The sequence below is a fragment of the Scylla paramamosain genome, chromosome 28 (assembly GCF_035594125.1).
Source record: "Scylla paramamosain isolate STU-SP2022 chromosome 28, ASM3559412v1, whole genome shotgun sequence".
Classification (NCBI taxonomy): domain Eukaryota; kingdom Metazoa; phylum Arthropoda; class Malacostraca; order Decapoda; family Portunidae; genus Scylla; species Scylla paramamosain.
The window spans coordinates 1,796,220-1,815,000 of record NC_087178.1 but is presented as its reverse complement, the minus strand read 5'-3'; the positions used below and the strand labels follow the sequence as shown (position 1 = coordinate 1,815,000).

At 40.8% G+C, this 18,781-nt stretch overlaps 2 protein-coding genes across 13 annotated transcripts in view; one reads left to right on the top strand and one right to left on the bottom strand.

The window, feature by feature from the left end:
• LOC135114682 (uncharacterized) overlaps nt 1-7,314 on the top strand; it is a 62,052-nt gene extending 54,738 nt beyond the window's left edge. The window contains exons 16-17 of the mRNA XM_064030564.1: nt 934-1,029; nt 6,682-7,314. Coding sequence (XP_063886634.1) covers nt 934-1,029; nt 6,682-6,735 — 150 coding nt within the window. The 3' untranslated portion in view covers nt 6,736-7,314. The remainder of the gene's footprint in view (nt 1-933; nt 1,030-6,681) is intronic.
• The window catches only part of LOC135114687 (uncharacterized), a 19,295-nt gene extending 514 nt beyond the window's left edge, over nt 1-18,781 (bottom strand). Inside the window, exons 1-6 of one of the 12 annotated variants that reach the window (XM_064030574.1) lie at nt 16,742-17,023; nt 13,536-13,829; nt 12,601-12,728; nt 11,026-11,080; nt 9,332-9,510; nt 1-1,797 (exon numbers count right to left, since the gene is read on the bottom strand). The exon at nt 1-1,797 is cut by the window's left edge and continues 514 nt beyond it. In XM_064030574.1, the coding sequence (XP_063886644.1) occupies nt 13,656-13,829; nt 16,742-16,885 (318 nt within the window). In that variant the 5' untranslated portion in view covers nt 16,886-17,023 and the 3' untranslated portion in view covers nt 1-1,797; nt 9,332-9,510; nt 11,026-11,080; nt 12,601-12,728; nt 13,536-13,655. The other 11 variants (XR_010275628.1, XR_010275627.1, XM_064030575.1 and 8 more) reach the window with 11 other exon arrangements.

The window sequence follows — 18,781 nt, the reverse complement described above, 5'->3', positions numbered from 1 at the left end:
TCTCTCTCTCTCTCTCTCTCTCTCTCTCTCTCTCATTGTACTGGTATATCACTGTCTCAGTTGTCTGGTGCTCACTTCACCACAGACTGTTTGGTAGATTGGGTGTCGTCTTCTAGCACTTATATCAGCTAAAACCATTAAATTCAGACTGAAATTTGGGGGTCATCTTATCCACCAAAATATACATTATATGCAGGTGTTATGTCATGTAATGTGATGGACATGGCTGCTGAAGGCTTATCCTTGTTATTATTCCATCCCATTTTCTTTTGAACAAAGTTGCTGCAGGTAAACAAAGATTATATGCAGGTGCTATGTCATGTAATGTGATGTAAATGGCTGCTGAGGGGCAAGAGAGCAAGATTGAGGAAGCCTTCTTGTTCTCACCCTTGCAGCCACATGCATCATGCAGCATCCTCATACAACTTATATTAACCTGCAGCAGCTTGGCTGGTTTATGGGAAAAGGGAACTGACTGATAGCAAGGACAAGGGAAGAGATATAAAGAACAAAGGAGACAAGTGATCATGGACAAAAAATGTACTGGTGAGCTCCTTAAAAACAACAGTAACACTGAAACAACTAAAAATATAAAAGTTCTTGTAAGAAAAGAGAAAAAGTACAAAGAAAATTAAGTAATAGGAGTTCTGATGAGACCACAAAAAGAAAGATTACATCAGGGAGGTGCCATATTGCAAAGGGATGAACTTTCCTGCCTTCAACCAGCAGCCCTTTCTAGCATCAAGTAATTACTGTATAGGCTGTGCCAAGTTTGGTCTAGCTTGACTTGGTTTTGTCAGCATAGTACTAACTGTTTAATGGTTTTGCAGAAAATTGCCTTTTTGCAAGAGGTTATGACACGTGGAATTTTGACTCAGAATGGTGACCATGAAGGATTTACTGTAATATCACAATGTCTCCTTTAATTTGCAGGTGATCCTGACAGCCATGAGCTTGCTCCAAGTATTAGAATCATCATTCTCTCACATGAGAAACATTCTGCCTTGGATACCAAGCAAAGTCATTAAGGTGAGATATCATGCATACATACATTAACATCTTTTAAAAGATACTGATGACCATTCTTCTTTCATTCTTTATTAATCCCTAAAGAAGTGGTAGTGGTGGTGATTTTCATCCCACTAGGACTAGCCCTCCAGCACTAAACATCAAAAATTGCCTGTATTCACACACACCTTAAATTTAGCCTGCAACAGAAGAGTGAATGAAATAAACTGAATTCAGCATCAGGTTTTCCTCTTTCTAACAAAGCCATCCAGCTGTCTCAATGTGCAATGGTTATGGAAAGTGAGTGAGTTAAAGAGGAGCAAGTCACTTGTCTGCCATGCACTGTTTCGCTTGACTGGATATGGCTTGCACTTCATGAAAAACAGGTAACCTGAGCTCTTTCCACACATACTAAACAGTTTTATCAAGTTCCTACCCTATTGCACTCTCACTAAGATGTGTAGCAAGTAGCCAAGTGTGAGCATGTGAGCATTGAGGTGCAAGACCAGGAAGAAGCAGGCATGGAATCAGACTTGTCAGAATCACTCGCTGCATTTGGCCATAGTAAGAGCAGGGCAGAGACAGAGATTAGCCTAACTAGCTTGCAGGTAGTACTGCCAAAGATTGAACTATAAAAAATTGACAAAAAGTAGCTAAATTTAGTGTAAAAGTCACAAAGCAGTTATGACTGTCTGTGGCCCTTAACTAGTAAAAGGCCATACCTCCCTATAGTCCTTTAGTGGTTAAACTTGCCATATCATTTACAGCCTCTTGTCAAATTCACAGTTCCTGCAGCCAGAAAACAAAGAAAAAATTAGTCATTTCTTTACCTGTTCCTCAAAATATACAGAACTAATATCAGCAAAGAGTGTACTCAGTGAAAGGAAGACTTAATAAATGTAAATGGGACCACATGAGTGTACCTCTGGCCCTATAGATTAAAGCTAGTAAATATGCATATTTCATTTCATTATTATGTTCAAACCATTACAACAACCATTACAACAAAAGTACAATAACACTTGCACACATTTCTGATAATTATCGTAATGATCATAATATCATCAGAAAGAACCAAAGACCTTTAAACTAATCAACAAGTAGTGACGTTGTCATGGTCTTATAATCATAAAAGAAACATCAAAGAGTTTAACAAACTATAAGAAAGTTAATTTAACTCATTCATATTTGATCAGATATTTTTTTTTCGTAAATCATGAAACATTTGCTACTATAATATCTAAGTAGCTACTATAATATCTAAGTAAATCACTAGATTAGTCCTTAAAATATATGAATGGGAAGACAAAGAGGTGCATATCTGGATCCCTCCCCTAATGGCAACAATGTCGCCTCCCGCTGCCATCCCCCACACCGCAGGTGGGGATCCAGCATGTTTATAGTACCCCAAAACAGACAAAGGAGTCACACAGCCAATAGAGCAGATTTATAGTACAGCTGAGTGAGACTTTGCCTTTAAAAGTCTCTCTCTCTCTCTCTCTCTCTCTCTCTCTCTCTCTCTCTCTCTCTCTCTCAGTATAATATGAATGAGTACCCTAATTTGAAATAAGTTTTCAGATTATTTAAAAAGATGAACCCTTCTTAACAGGTCTTTAATATTTCAGATGCTTTTCAAGCTTGTACATGGTGAACCAACAACTGACATCAAAGTTGGTAGACACTATTGTGGAAGCTCTAAAGTACTATTAGACCAGAAAGACAAAAATATCCTGCATAGACCAATGGCAGTGGAAGGTGATCAAAATGAAAGCAATGATCCAGATTTTCTTAGACAGTCATTTTTTAATCATGAAAATGCTCATGAGAGTAAGACATCATATGAGCTTCTGGAAGGACCAAATTTAGATGAAATGGTGCACTGTTGTGATGAGGAAGAAAGACTGGTACCCACTGTTCCTTCCCACTTCTTACCAGACAAAGTTTCATTGTTTAGTAAAGTAAACTGGGAAAGCTCATTCAATGCAGTGGCCTCTACTGAACCATACTTAGACATAAACAAAACTTCAGTTGTTCCCTCAGCTGTTGCCCCATCCAAAAAGCAAACAAAAACCAGCACTACTGCTCACACTGCAACAATCACTTCAGCTGCTAGTACAAGCAGATATGGTTCTTCACATCCCAGTGAATCATGTACATCACTATCTGGTTCACCAGATTTATATACAGCCTTAGGTGCTGACCTCAAAGAGCCATCAAAGGATCTGTTCAACCCCTCCAAATACTTAAATTTTATGGAAAACGACAAGAGGACTGATGCACAGCTACCACAGCAGCATCAGTGCCAACAGTCACCACCACCACCACAATATATGCAACCATTACGACAGTGTCAGCTTCCACATTCTCAACAAAATTGGCAGCCTTCTCCACAGTTCCTACAGAAAGAATGCCATGAAACCAGGAAGGATGGACACATTCTTATAGTATCCCCTTATTTTCCTACCTTCAATGATTCTCAAGTTGATTTTCAGCAATCAGAAGCACCATCTCAACAGTACTACCACCAGAAACCATCTCAACCTTCAACTGCTCACTTTCAGCCTTTCAGCCAGATTAAGAATGAGACCTTAAGACCTCTAACATTACAACATCCCAACAACAATACAAATTATTCTGTGACTATACCAAACACTCAGCATTATCAACAAGGCTGTCTGCAACAGCTGTGCAGTAACGAGAACTTTGGGACTGTTGCACCACAACAGTGGCATGGTATGTAGTCTTGTTGTTGCTTCTTCACTATCTTATTCCAGGCTTTTTTACTAATACTCAATCCATCTCATTCTTTTACATTTTCTCATATGCTTTCCTCTCTATTTTAAAGGCTCCTTAGGGCCCCTTCACACAACACCACCATGGCGATGCCACTATATGTTTGCAGCACTTCCAATGTAACCTTTTGAGACGGGTGCATCACCACATATGGCAGCGCAGCCAGATATGTAGTGGAAAGGCAAGGTATTTTTGTGTGCAGCTAAGTTTGTTGAACAGGAAAAATGATCACCCCACCTGTGTGAAGGGGGGCTTGATTTCAGCTGTCCACCTGGGTATATGTGTAGGAGAACGAAGGCAAAGTCACACTTAGCAATTCACTGCTGAATTGCCAGCCACCATATTGGCCCATCTGCTGGACTTCTGGTGTTTGATGGCTGGAATTGCCAGCCGTACCAACAAGACCAACAGGTTGGTCTTGTCCAGCTGTGCGCTGCTTTGTTTACATCCTTTCTTGGGGAAGAGTCATGGAAAATGTGGTGTCCGGAGGCATAAAAGTTATATATATATATATATATATATATATATATATATATATATATATATATATATATATATATATATATATATATATATATACGAGTATATATATATATATATATATATATATATATATATATATATATATATATATATATATATATATATATATATATATAAAGTGCAAAACAGATATGTTCATGGCTCAACTCCATCACTACCTCCATAGCAAGATGTGCTGGAAATTTTATAATTATATTATTTTTTGTCTTTGGTATGCAAGAAAAATGAAAAAGCAATCAAGAAAATAACCTAAGAAAATAAGAAACCATCAGACCCAGAAACATGGCTAAACTCCATCATTAGAAAACAAAAATGGCTGCAAGAAAGGTTCCTAATTAAAGTGCATAACAGTAATATCATCTCTGATTGAATACCAATAATAAATTATATACATAATGTCAGTCAAAGCCAAAGTGGTTTTTTATGTTTTATACAAAACATTTTCTTTTATGGGCAATGATTTCTTTCAGGCTGTAAATGCCAGTTGACAGTAGCTTAGCACAGGACAACAGCAGCTCAGCATTGGGAGAAATGGGTATCCTCATAGTGCTGAGCTACTGTTAACCTACATTTACGGCTTGGGGAAAAAATATTGCCTACCACCCATTATCTAATCTGTTTAATTTTTTGTGCCTTGTTTAGAGTGGATGAACAGTGTGAAGAGAGCACTGAATGAGACAAATGAGTATGCAGCAAGCAAGAGCAATTGTGCGTGATAGAGGTGAATAGAGAGCAACAATGCCGAATGTGTTATAAAATGACATCTTGTTGACCCCCAGCAGAGGGTGGGCAGAGCCCATTGATGTATGGACCCAGTTTGGATGCTGGGCACTCTATAGGAAGTGTCCTGCACCTGCTGTGGTCTCAGAATTATAGTAAGAGCAGGGAAGGGAATATTCTTATATTCTTATTATAGGAACAGGGATAAACCAGTGTATGCTGTCAGACCATGCAATGTATGCATGTGGCCACCAGTGTTACACCTAGACTCCTTGAGTGCAGTATGGTGGTCCATGAGAGTATTCTTTTCCACTGGGGGGGCTGACAAGGTCAAGTGCCTTGTCTAGGTCACCCGTTGTGCAATTCCCAGCTTGGTATAAAGATGGATAGATAGACTATCATTCTTATGCCTGTTGAACAATGAAGAAATGATGTGCATAATGTGCTGATAAAATAATGTGTGTAATGTGCTGAATAAGTGAGATACAGTAAAGATACAAAATTTGTATTGTGGAGAGGCCAGTCTCTACAGTAAACAGAAGACATTGACTGAAAACACTCTTTAATCAATGATTATGCTATGAAAGTACAAGTAGCTTAGGCTCCAGATGTAAACTAGAAATGAACAGACAATAGCCACTTGTGACTATACTACTTCATAAAATGAAAATCAAGTTAGAGACTTTCTGAGAATACTGAATACACTTAGCATAGTTGCAGAAGCACTCTATAAATATACAATTAATGCAACTCCTAACAAAACTTAGTGTTTAAAAGAACAGGCTCACTGTGTCAACTCCCATAGAGAATTCCAAAAGAGAAAGCTATGATTATAAAAGTTTCAAAGGAAACTGTTGTGATAAATCCATAATCTTGCCTTGGAAACTTGTTCTTAAGCATGTCTTAAAGGGGACAGCTGTGATGGGAATCTAAGAAAAATGTATATTATACAGTCATGGAACATCCAATATACAGTTATCCCTGAGCCCCCAAAACCTTATTAAATTAAAGAAAAATTTGTCCTTCCCACAATTTGTTTAATATGTTAGCTTTCTCCTCTAGTCATCACCCTTCTTTGCGTGTTTTGGAATGTCACCAGCCAGTTTTGTGGAGGTTTCTTATGAGCTATGGTTCAGAAAAGCTATGTTCACACAATACAGTAGTGAAGATGTGGTGCAAGGCAGCAGGGATGACGCTGACATGAGCAAGTTTACTGTGTGACTGAGGGCAATGACACAGTCACAGGTTGTGACAGTGAAGCATGGAAACACTTTGTGTGGCAGGCAGATGGGTGTGTGTGTGATGCAGTAAGCAGCAGGTGATTTGAATTTATGGTTGGCAGTAATCCATGTAAAAGTGAAACTGTGGTTAGTGAGGGATGACTGTATCTTTTAACGCTTCATTTACTTGTATCAGACACAAAATTTTTGAGACTTGTAAGTCTGGCCAATAGCTGTTATTGACATTCTTATGATTGCTGCAAGCTTGCCACAAAGTGGAATTTGAAATATTTGAAGTGTAAAATGAAATCATTATAGTTATAATTACATGTGAATATATATCAGACAGTAAGCTCTTTTCTTACAGATGTTATAAATGATAATTCTTTTCTTACAGATGTTACAAATGAATCGGTATCTCCTCAACTGCCTGTTCAACAGTCTCAACTAGATTGTAATTTTTTCAAACACCTGCAACTATTCAACAAGGTAAGCAAGTTATGTTGAAAGCATCAGACCATGGCACAGGTCTTCAGAGAGCAAGAATTCTTTTCCAGAAGGTCCCTGGCTGGAGTAGTAAAACTAAACTGGTCTTCAACACAGATTAAGTTCAGTACTCTAACACAGAGCTTATTGTAAGGACAATTGAATGATATTGATAGTTGATTCACAAATGAATAGCAGTTTACATCTAAGTAAAGATGCAATGCCAAATAATGTTATAGGTAACAGGACTGGCACAGTCAAGGAATGAAGTACAAGGCCAGTTTTTAATTACATTATTACATCAGTGCCATGTATGTTATAAGCATAAGGACTGTCACAATCATGAAAGGAAATGCAAAGATTGTTTTCAGTTACATTGTGACTAAAATTTCTACATTTTTATATGTGACACTTAACAGATTGCCCATTATACATGCTTTTCTATCAATATGACATTTCAGTTGAAGTGATTTAGTACAGCAAGCATAACATCAGCATGCAATCACCACTGTGCTCATTTGTAATAAAATTATGCTAAGAAAAACCATGTTTCTTTCTACACTTAAATCTTGGACCATCTAAAGGTTAGACCATTAGCTGAAAGATGTACATCCTGGACCATCTAAAGGTTAGACCATTAGCTGAAAGATGTACAAGTTTCACTGGTATGTAAATTAAAATGTCTCAAATTTTAAGATAGTGTGACACAGCCATGTGCCTCTGTAAAGAATAGCTTGTTTTACAATTAAAAGAAAACCCTATCACACATGTGAATAATTGACTGGTAACAATGAAAGTATAATTTCATGGGCATCAGGGTGTGGGAAGCAGTAATATCAGATGAATAAAACATGTAACTCAGATCATGCATCATTATAATAGACAAATCACTTAACAAATTATTACTAAATCATTAAACTCATGCTCTTCAGCACACAGACCACCACAACCACAAGCTGTAGGTCAAAATAAGTGATTTGTATATTATAATGATGCATGATCTGAGTTACATCAATATTAAGATGGATGGATGATTATTTACAAGGGAGGAAAATGAGAACAGTAATCAGACACTAATTCAAGTTGGTGCAAAGTGACAAGTGGGGTACTGCAAGGATCTGTGTTGGCATCTATGTTTCATATATATATATATATATATATATATATATATATATATATATATATATATATATATATATATATATATATATATATATATATATATATATGATAGGATCTGTCACTGATGATGCAAAAATAATGAAAATACTAAAGGATGAAAATGACTGCAAGGAGTTACAAAAGGATATTGACAAGATACATGCATGAAGCCAAAGATGGAAACTAGAATTTAATGCCAGAAAATGCCGCCAAGTGTTGGAAAAAGTAAAGAGAGACCTTCATGGAATTATAAAAGGGGTGTGGGCTTGATATGGTAAGGAACCATGAAGTGGTTCCCTACAGTGTCAGAGGAGGAGGGAGTGGAGGGCACAGCTGCTAGGGCTGGACACAAGTTTAGTGTAAGTGTGGACAAAGAGGGTGGAGCACTGGTGTGACAGTGAGGATAGGGAGGATTCTGCCTGAAGGGCTGTGGCTGGGGACCTAAAAGCTCCCAAAGCAATGTGGAGGGCTGAATTTTGAATAACCTCCAATTTTTGGAGTAGAGAGGGTGAGGCTGCTCCATAAACCTTACATCCACGGTCCAAGCAACTCCAGATATAAGAACAATAAAAGTGAAGGAGAGAATGTCTGTCCACACCCCACTTGACACCTGCGAGGGACTTCATGAGGTTAAGCCTCTTGAGCTACGAGGTTACCAGACATTTTATGTGGCAGCCCCAGGTTAGGCATGGACCATCCAACAGTAGACCAAGAAACTTGTGGTGGGTTTTGAAAGGAATGGGGGAACCATTAATGGTGACCACTGGAATATTGGGAATGCACCTTCAAGTGAAGCACAGAAGGCTAGACTTCTGGGCACTCACCGTCAGGCCCCAACATGTTGTCCTGGAGTGGACGTCATCAAGCCTACACTGAAGATTGAGCTAAGCCTCTTGGATGGTCAGAGCAGAGCAAAGCAGGGAAATGTCATGAGCATACAGGAGTGCTTGTGTGCATGGCTAGGAGGAAAAGTCAGAAAGACATTGAAGAGGAGAGGACTGAGAGGAGAACCCTGTGGGACACCTCTGGTGACAGGGTAATACCTAGAGTAGGTAGTACCTATCACCAGAGAGAAGGCCCTGAAAGACACGAAGGACTTAACCAAATTAAGGGAGGGCCCTCTGAGTCCCAGGTGGGTAAGTTTTACAACAATGGTGTTATATAAAGTGGAGTCAAAAGCTCACTTAAGATTAAGAAAGGCTATTAAAGTGAATTGCTTGTTGTTAAACCCTTCCTGGATGTGATGCTCCAGGTGGAACAGAGCATCTAGGGTGCCACTGTGGGGACAAAATCCATATGTGTGTGTGGGAAGGAGGTGTTTGTGTTCCAACCACCATGTCAGTCTGTCCTGTACAATGTGTTCTAGTGTTTTCCCAAGGTTGAAAAGAAGGCTAATGTACCTGTATGAGAAAGGTTCTGAAGGGTCCTTGCCAGGGCTAGAGATAGAGGAACATCCCCAACATCCAGCTGGCACTGAAGACATTCAGGAAGTGGGCCAGAGAATCTAGGAGACATCTGAGGAACTTGTTGAGGATGTTGTCCACCCTGGTGGCCTTCCCAGCAGACAGTGAATGTAAACCTGAGGAAAGCTCCTGGAATTGTGTGACCAGTGTGTGAAGATAGTATGCTGGGGCTGGGTTCACGATTGAGGGAGCCAAGTGTGGTGTGGATGTGGGAGGTAAGGCACTCAACTTTCTGGGTGTCCGTGGTGAGGAGGGCACCATTACTACTTAACGGAAAGGTGAATGGGGGGTTGTGGATGGACCATCTTCCTGAAGAATGACCAAGCCCAGGAGACTGAAGAAGCAAAAGACAGGGAGGCACAAAAGGAGGCCCAGGCAGAACATTTCTCATCAAGAATAACATGTCTCCACCAGGCCTCTAGGAAGTGGAAGAGTCTGCAAAGGGGAGGGATGGGGTGCCTACCTCATGCATTAAAGGTGTGGTGTTTGGCCACACATTTCTGAGACCACCAAGGGATCCTGAAAGTGCGGGTGGTGGGAAGTGACAAACTGAGTGATGGGATCCCACATCCATCAAGGTGTTCATAAGATAATGAATTTGACCTTGTGAAGGGAGGAAAGTGGGAGGAGTGACCAACTTTTACTCTAATTGAAAGGTGTCCCAGTCCCCTTTTTCAAATGACCAACAAGGTCTGTGTGAAAGGAGAGGGGGGTGGCAGTGACAGGAAGGAAATATTACTGGAAGATGGTCACTTCCCATGTAAGGGCCAGTTGTGACAGTGGTGTGGAAGAGGGGCCCATTCCCCAGGCATAGATCCAAAGTAGAGGGGTTCCCTGAAACTTCATCAATCCTGGTAGAGAGTCCAGGAGAAGTAATGAGAGAGAGAGAAACACTGTCCACCAGAAACTCCGAGAGGAAGCAACCCGAATAGTTCCTCCAGCTCCTGGGGAGGGCTGGTTCCCAGAAGTTGTGGTAGGCATTAAAATTGCCCATTATTAGTGCTGGGGAGGAAAGCTGTGAAAATAAGAATTGAAGCTCCTGAAGGGAAATATGCAAACATGTATTATATATTAAAAGGATCTGAAGAGGCTGCAAATCAAAGGTGACAGTCACTCCCAGGTGCTCCAATCTGCCCTCAGGGAAGGAAGTGATAGTGAGAGGGCTAGAAGGGAGGGACTGGTGGACCAGCAGCAGCAGGCTGCCTCCTGTTCCACTGGTCCCCCCCCCATCCACCCTGTAGGAAGCATAGCTAGGAAAGCCATGAGCCACATCTCACAGATGCCAACAACTAGAGGTGAATAGGAAGAGAGCATGGTTTTAAAGGCTGAAAGTTTCTGGTACAGAGACTGGGCATTCCAGAATATGAAGTGAGGGGGAGGTGAAGGAGTCACTGTGTGAGTGATGTGATGAAGGTCAGAAAGTCTGGCAGACACTTCAGAAGGCTTTCTCTGAGGCTAGTACCTGAAAGAAGAAAATTAATAAAGATCAGTGCAATGGGTACAATTCCCCTAATGAAGGCAGAAAGGGAAAGGCCTGAAGCAAGCTGAACCTGGGAGGGAGCTGCAGGACACTTCTGTTGTAGTGAAGGCAGTAAGGCTGACTGAGGGAAGGCTGGCACCTCTGGACTGACCTTACGTACTCGTGCCTCTCTGGTGCTGCTTGGCGGTGCTCAGTGCAGGGAGAAGCTGCTGGGAAAACGGAAACACTGATCAATGGGGCGTGTGGGCAAGACTGACTGACCAGTGCTGACAAAAACACTGCAGCCAGCCAACCAGCCATCCATCCATCTCCCTCCCTAACGCCACCTGTCACTGCTCCTTCAACAACACACACAAAACTTGACATGTTATCAAATAATATGTCATATAATATCCTCATTCCCTCACTTCCCTTTCCCCACTCGACACCCGCTACATGATTATGAACAAAAACTTCACTCACTGCTGCACCGTCTCACCGTAGCAAACACGAACGAGCGCAGGATAGGCTCAACTAAAATGCTCACCTCTCTCTCTCTCTCTCTCTCTCTCTCTCTCTCTCGACTATTTCTCAAAGCCACAAAGATGATTACCAGGGTTTTCAAGGATGTTTCTCCTGTTAATAATGTAGAAATATTGTAGATCTGTCACTAGAACTGTAAAAATACCCATAAAAACCATGTCACTTCAATTACAGCCTTTTAAAAGCGTGTTTCTCCTGTAAGTAATGTAGAATTTATGTTAATCTTCACTAGAACTGTAAAAACGGCGGCGCGCCATGACTGCTTCCTCCGGTGGTTGTACAAGCTCTCGTGAGTCTGACGTGATCGCCGCGCCGTGCGCCGCCTGGGGGCCACTCAAGGAGCATACCAACAAACTAACACATTCAGTGCGTAGGGTGGAGCTTGGAGTATACTTAGTGTGTTTTTTATAAAGTTATTTAGACAAATAAACATACTAGAATTTTTTTTAGATTGCCGCCGTGAATATACGGCGGTGGCACTGAGCGCGGGTAAGCTAGATGCCATAAATTTACGGCGGTGGCACTGCGCGGGTTAAGTGTAAGCACAACACGCTTCCTCTTTTCTACAACTTTAGGCATGATGAAGGCGTCAGGCGATAAACAGTGCATACGCGGGACTGAGTTACTGAGTAAACACAGTGCAGTGGGCCGCGTGCAGCGTGAAGCAGTGCGCTGTGGTGGCGAGTGGACAAAGTATGCCTCGCGCGGGAATTTTAATCGATCTTATGAGTACACATTGATTTTTTATTGATTTTAAGGCTCGAGGAAACATGTGCCGGATACTTGAAGCTGCCAGATACTCGAATGCCGGATGAGAGGGATTTTACTGTATCTCTGTGCCGCACCTCCACTGCTTTCAAGATTGAAGCCACACAGGTTTCTAAGGGTAATTTTACGTTACTAGTGACATATCAACAAGATTTCTACATAATTAAAGTCTTGAAACCACAGCTAATCATCTTTGTGGCCTTTGAGACTGGTAGTACTGATTGCTATGTACCATCCCTGGCTGCTATGTACCATCAACTATGTACCATTATTATCATAAACAAAATATAGATACATTAACAACTTGTGGAAAAGGAGAGAGAGAGAGAGAGAGAGAGAGAGAGAGAGAGAGAGAGAGAGAGAGAGAGAGAGAGAGAGAGAGAGAGAGAGAGAGAGAGAGAGAGAGAGTTACTGTAAGTTCGCTCATATTTTATACCCTGGTTTCTGGTGATGCCAACAATCCTTTTAATGCCTTCCCAGTCGAAGAGCAGCCTGCAACAATCAACAACGACACACCCAATGGCTTCAACATCACACTTCCTATTGATGACATCAATCCAGCAGCTGAAACATCATTAGATGATGAAGCGTTACCAACAATGGTCCTTGCAGACACTCCTGTGACCTACAAAATTGTTTCTGGTGGAACAAGAAAAGGCAGCTGCTCACTGATTCTCTGGTTTTTATGTACACCAAGAAGCGACAGTCATCTGTCTCAGTCACATGGATATGCAGCTACCATGGGAAAAAGTGTTATGCAATAATTTCACAGCAAACAGGAACAATGAACTTCAAAAGTGGACACCACCAACACACACATCCTGGGGATCCTGGTGCTGAACTCAAAGGAACAACACAAGCTTTCATTAAACAGTCAGCTTTGGAATTTCCATTTGCATCATCTGGGGTAATAATAAAGAAAGCACTCTCAAGCTGTAAAAATTCAGATGTTCCCCTACCAAATATAAACATGATGCACCAATCATGCCAGGGAAGGACATCCAAAACACCCTGAAGATATTAGTTTTCAATTAAACACATCATGTTCCACAGGACTTATCTACTTGAAGATGAACAACAGCATCTTATATCCCTCTCTCTTTACAGCACACACACACACACACACACACACACACACACACACACACACACACACACACACACACACACACACACACACACAAAGAAGAGGAAGAAAAAAAGAGGAGCAAGAAAACAAAAATGAGAAGAGAAAAATAAAGCAAAAAAAAAAAAAAAAAAAAAAAAAAAAAATCACACACAAACAAAAAAACAAACACAAACATACCCTTTCCCTCCTTCCCACCTTCCCCCTAACACACCCCCATACATTGCCCACATCACCCCACACACCTCAAGTCATGATGGCCACCACCAGCGCATACTCCTCCTCGTCCCCAAGTGTCTGATCCCACTCGAACTTGGCAGAGAGAGATTGTCCTTGAAGTGACGAGCCTTCCTCGTCCCCAAGTGTCAGATCCCACTTGAACTTGGCAGAGAGAGATGGTCCTTGAAGTGACAAACCTTGAGGACCAAGGGAGATGGCAGGCAGGTGGTGCTGTCCTCAGTGTTGGCGAAGAGACCGGTCAGTGCACAGGCAAGGAAGTTCTTGGCCTCTACGATGTCGATGAAGAGGTCTTGAGGAATCTGTGGGGGAGAAAAGGGCATGTTAGGAGTGTTAGAAGTGTTAGGAGAGAAGCTTGTCAAAGGGAAAATCCATATTATATCTATTAAAATAAAAAGATATTAACTCTTAAAATATTTTGATCTATATCAAACATCTAATTATCATTCATCAGAGGAGAAGAAAGGTAGTAGTAGTAGTAGTAGTTAGATTAGGCTAGGTTCGTTGTCGTGGTCGTCGTCGTCAGAGAGAGAGAGAGAGAGAGAGAGAGAGAGAGAGAGAGAGAGAGAGAGAGAGAGAGAGAGAGAGAGAGAGTTACATTAGGGGATGGAGTGATGAGTGGGGAGGGGAGGCAGGGAGACTTTTCAAGGGTATCTGCACAGTATCTGGAGTGTGGCAAGCCCTTGTGGGTATAATAGACTTGACAAGGTTGTCCTGTATATGTTAGGTAAAATCTGGTGAGGTTGTGGTGTTAAGTTACGTCATTCGGGTTACTGAGGGGGCGCGTGTGGCCAAAATACCTCAAAACACACTCAAAACATGTCAAGACACCCACAAAGTTCACCCAAACATGCCCAAACTGCACTCAAAATACAACAAAACTCATCCAAACACACACAAACAGCACACACAAAACATCATAACACACTCAACACACCCTTAAATACAATAAAGCTCACCCAGACACACCCAAGACATTCAAAACACTCAAAACTCCCTTAAATAGGAAAAAAAAAACACATCCAATCACACTTAATACACACTTAAAACATTCAAAACACCTCACAACACTCAAACACAAAACTCACCCAAACATACCCAAAATACGTTTTAATCATCCAAAACACTCAAAACACCCCACATCACCTCAAAATACCCCCAAAAAAACTCACTTAAACACACTAAAATCACACTCCAAATCACACTAAAAACATTCAAAACACTCAAAATACCCTGATATACCCACAAAACTCACCTAAACACCCCATAACATCCTAAAATAACCATAAAACTCACCCAAACACACTCAAAACACTCTAAACTACCCACAAAACTCAAAACACACTAAAAACAATCAGAAACTCCAAAACAAACCCAAAACATCACAAAACTCATTCAAACACATCAAAAACATCTCACAACACCACAGAATACAACCAAAACATATCAAAACGCTCCCAATACACACCACACACACTCTAATACACCCAAAAGACCCCACACACATCCAAACTCATCCAAAACACTTAAAACACCCAAAATAAACCCAAAAACAAATTCACAACACCTCACTATACCACAAACACCCAAAACACTCCATAATATACTCAAAACACCCCACAAGACTAAAAACACATAAAATACACCTAAAACATCCTAAGCTACACTTAAAACACCTTAAATTCACCCAAAATACACATAACAGCAAATATACAACCTAAACACAGCTAAACACCCCTAAAACACTATCAATACACGCCAGAATACTTCTAAATACACGCAAAACATTTAGAACACCCAAAACACACGAAATATTACAGAGAAAAGGAGTGCAGGAAGGGAAACTAAGCTAAACATTGTTTTCTCGATATTTACCTGTTATGCTGCCTCCTCCTCTTCCTCTATTTTTACTTATTTCTTCCTCCTCCTCCTCCATTTCTCCAGTTTTTCTCCTTCTACTATTACCTACATGCCTGAGTTTGGAAAAAGCTGGAAACACCTGGAAAACACAGGAAATTACGGTAAATATTGACGAGGAGACACTGGAGCCGAGAGTCCCGGATCCTTGATGACGTCACAGGCTACCCGCTGCCACACGTACGTAACGCATTTCATTTTAAAATTGACCCCTAGAAAAAATGAAGCTAGGCTCGAATACCTTATATATTCTAACTTGACAATTACTTTAATTAATATTCACAATATCAAAACATCTCCAGCCTGAGTAGTTGTAAAGAAATATTAATACGAAATATGGAAAAAGTGTCTTAACTTTGACACCATTAAAAACACTGAAAAGTCCACCCATTTCACTTTACACTAGTAAAAAAACACTTTAAAAAATCTAAATTATTTTTTCAAGCATTGCAAAGTTAGTTACAGGCCGAAATAGACAAATAAAAAAATGTAAAAATGACAAAAACACCACTTTTAACGGGACCATAAGCCTATTCAAAGTCCACACACTTAACTCAACAGGAACGCAAAACAATTCATATATCATAAACGATTTTTTGAAGCAATAAGATCTTCATTAAAGCCTCAAATAAAAGAGCCGAAAATCACTTTGGGTAAATATCACCGTATAAACCGCCCTTTACCTACACAAAAAAACCGCAGAAAATTCGGTACATTTACTTAACAGAACCAAGAAAAACTTTTCAAAAGCAACGAAATATTTTTAGAAACCATAAAATCTTACTATACAAGCCAAATAAAGTCATTCAGAAAATTTTTAAAAAATATTGGAACCAGCAAGCTGGAACAGGCAACAATCCATCATGGCGGCCCTCGGCAGCGACCTCAGTGGGGGAGCTGGCCGCCATATTACCTCAATTGTTCCTTCTTGACAACAAACCTAGGCAATGGTGTATATATTTGACCAACGGATATGAAGGCTAGACATGTGGCTCCATCTTATGACATGTTTGGCTTACAATAAGTGAGAGACGAAGCAAATAATAGCTGAAAACACTGACGCCCTGCCTCTACCTCAGCTGATATTTTGTTTACATATTGACGAACTTGCAAAATTTCCCTAAATCTTCAGCTGTTTCCAGACTCAGATGCAAACAAAGTCTAAAAATAAATCAATAACCTCATAAAATACCTAAAAATCGAATAATAAAACCTAAATAAACGAGCACAACACACTTCACTATTGTAGTGAAGGCAGTAAGGCTGACTGAGGGAAGGCTGGCACCTCTGGACTCACCTTACGTACTCTGGTGCTGCTTGGCGGTGCTCGGTGCAGGGAGAAGCTGCTGGGAAAACGGAAACACTGGTCAATGGGGCGTGTGGGCAAGACTGACTGACCAGTGCTGACCAAAACACTGCAGACAGCCAGCCAGCCATCCATCCATCTCCCTCCCTAACGCCACCTGTCACTGCTCCTTCAACCACACACACAGAAGTTGACATGTTATCAAATATGTCATATAATATCCTCATTCCCTCACTTCCCTTTCCCCACTCGACACCCGCTACGTGATTATGAACGAAAACTTCACTCACTGCTGCACCGTCTCACCGTAGCAAACACGAACGAGCGCAGGATAGGCTCAACTAAAATGCTCCTCTCTCTCTCTCTCTCTCTCTCTCTCTCTCTCTCTCTACTATTTCTCAAAGCCACAAAGATGATTACCAGGGTTTTCAAGGATGTTTCTCCTGTTAATAATGTAGAAATATTGTAGATCTGTCACTAGAACTGTAAAAATACCCATAAAAACCGTCACTTCAATTACAGCCTTTTAAAAGCGTGTTTCTCTTGTAAGTAATGTAGAATTTATGTTAATCTTCACTAGAACTGTAAAAACACAGAGAGAGAGAGAGAGAGAGAGAGAGAGAGAGAGAGAGAGAGAGAGAGAGAGAGAGAGAGAGAGAGAGAGAGAGAGAGAGTTACATTAGGGGATGGAGTGATGAGTGGGGAGGGGAGGCAGGGAGACTTTTCATGGGTATCTGCACAGTATCTAGAGTGTGGCAAGCCCTTGTGGGTATAATAGACTTGACAAGCTTGTCCTGTATATGTTAGGTAAAATCTGGTGAGGTTGTGGTGTTAAGTTACGTCATTTGGGTTACTGAGGGGGCGCGTGGCCAAAATACCTCAAAACACACTCAAAGCATGTCAAGACACCCGCAAAGTTCACCCAAACATACCCAAACTGCACTCAAAACATCCTTAAATACAACAAAACTCATCCAAACACACACAAACAGCACACACAAAACATCATAACACACTCAACACACCCTTAAATACAATAAAGCTCACCCAGACACACCCAAGACATTCAAAACACTCAAAACTCCCTTAAATAGGAAAAAAAAAAACCACATCTAATCACACTTAATACACACTTAAAACAGAGGTCACTGTGGGAGAAGTGGGAGGACACGTGAGAATCTGATGTGTAATTAGGCAAGAAAAGATCAGGACCTTTATGAATTTTGAATGACCTTCAACAAGGAATGTATAGAGCCCAATATTATCCTTGGTCTTCATTGTCTTGTCATTACAACACAAGCACAGTGAGAGAGTGAAGAAACTATAAATTTTCTGTATTTCCAGGTGTTTATGGAGAAGCAGCTCAACCCAGATAGCATGGGTGTGGTGACTGACAGCAGTGGGAATCATGCCTAGGCAGTGGCATATGCTGCCCCCCCCCACCCCGGGCCCCACTCCTGGGACGTTAACCTAACCTAGCATAACCTAATCTAACCTACCCTAGCATAATCTAAGTTAACCTAACTTAGCATAACCTAATTTAACCTAACAGCATAACCTTATTTAACCTAACTTAGTATAACCTAATTTAACCTAAATTAGCATAACCTAACCTAACCTAGGATAACCTAAACTAACGAGGGAGCTCAAAAATGATACCGTTATGCCTTACCGGTGTGGTGTTGATATTCTCAGACCGATGGTGGGTACTGTTTAGTGGTTTCGTTGATAACGAAATGAAACCTATTCTTCACGTCTCCATGCTGTATCTTAAACATAGCTGCAGCTAAATAACCCACATAGCGAGTTTCCTCCTCCCAAACACTGGCAATTTTCTCTTCATCTCCCTCCCCTAGGTAGCCATATTAATAAATGACAGTGAACCTGTATCAGAACGCCTACCGTATCCCTAAAACAAATGAAGTGTAACTGAACCTACTGTGGAGAGTGGCCGCACGAATAGCCTCGCGACTGGCAGCGTGTTTGGAGGGATCTGGTGTATAGATTAGATACCATGAAATCCTAATATGA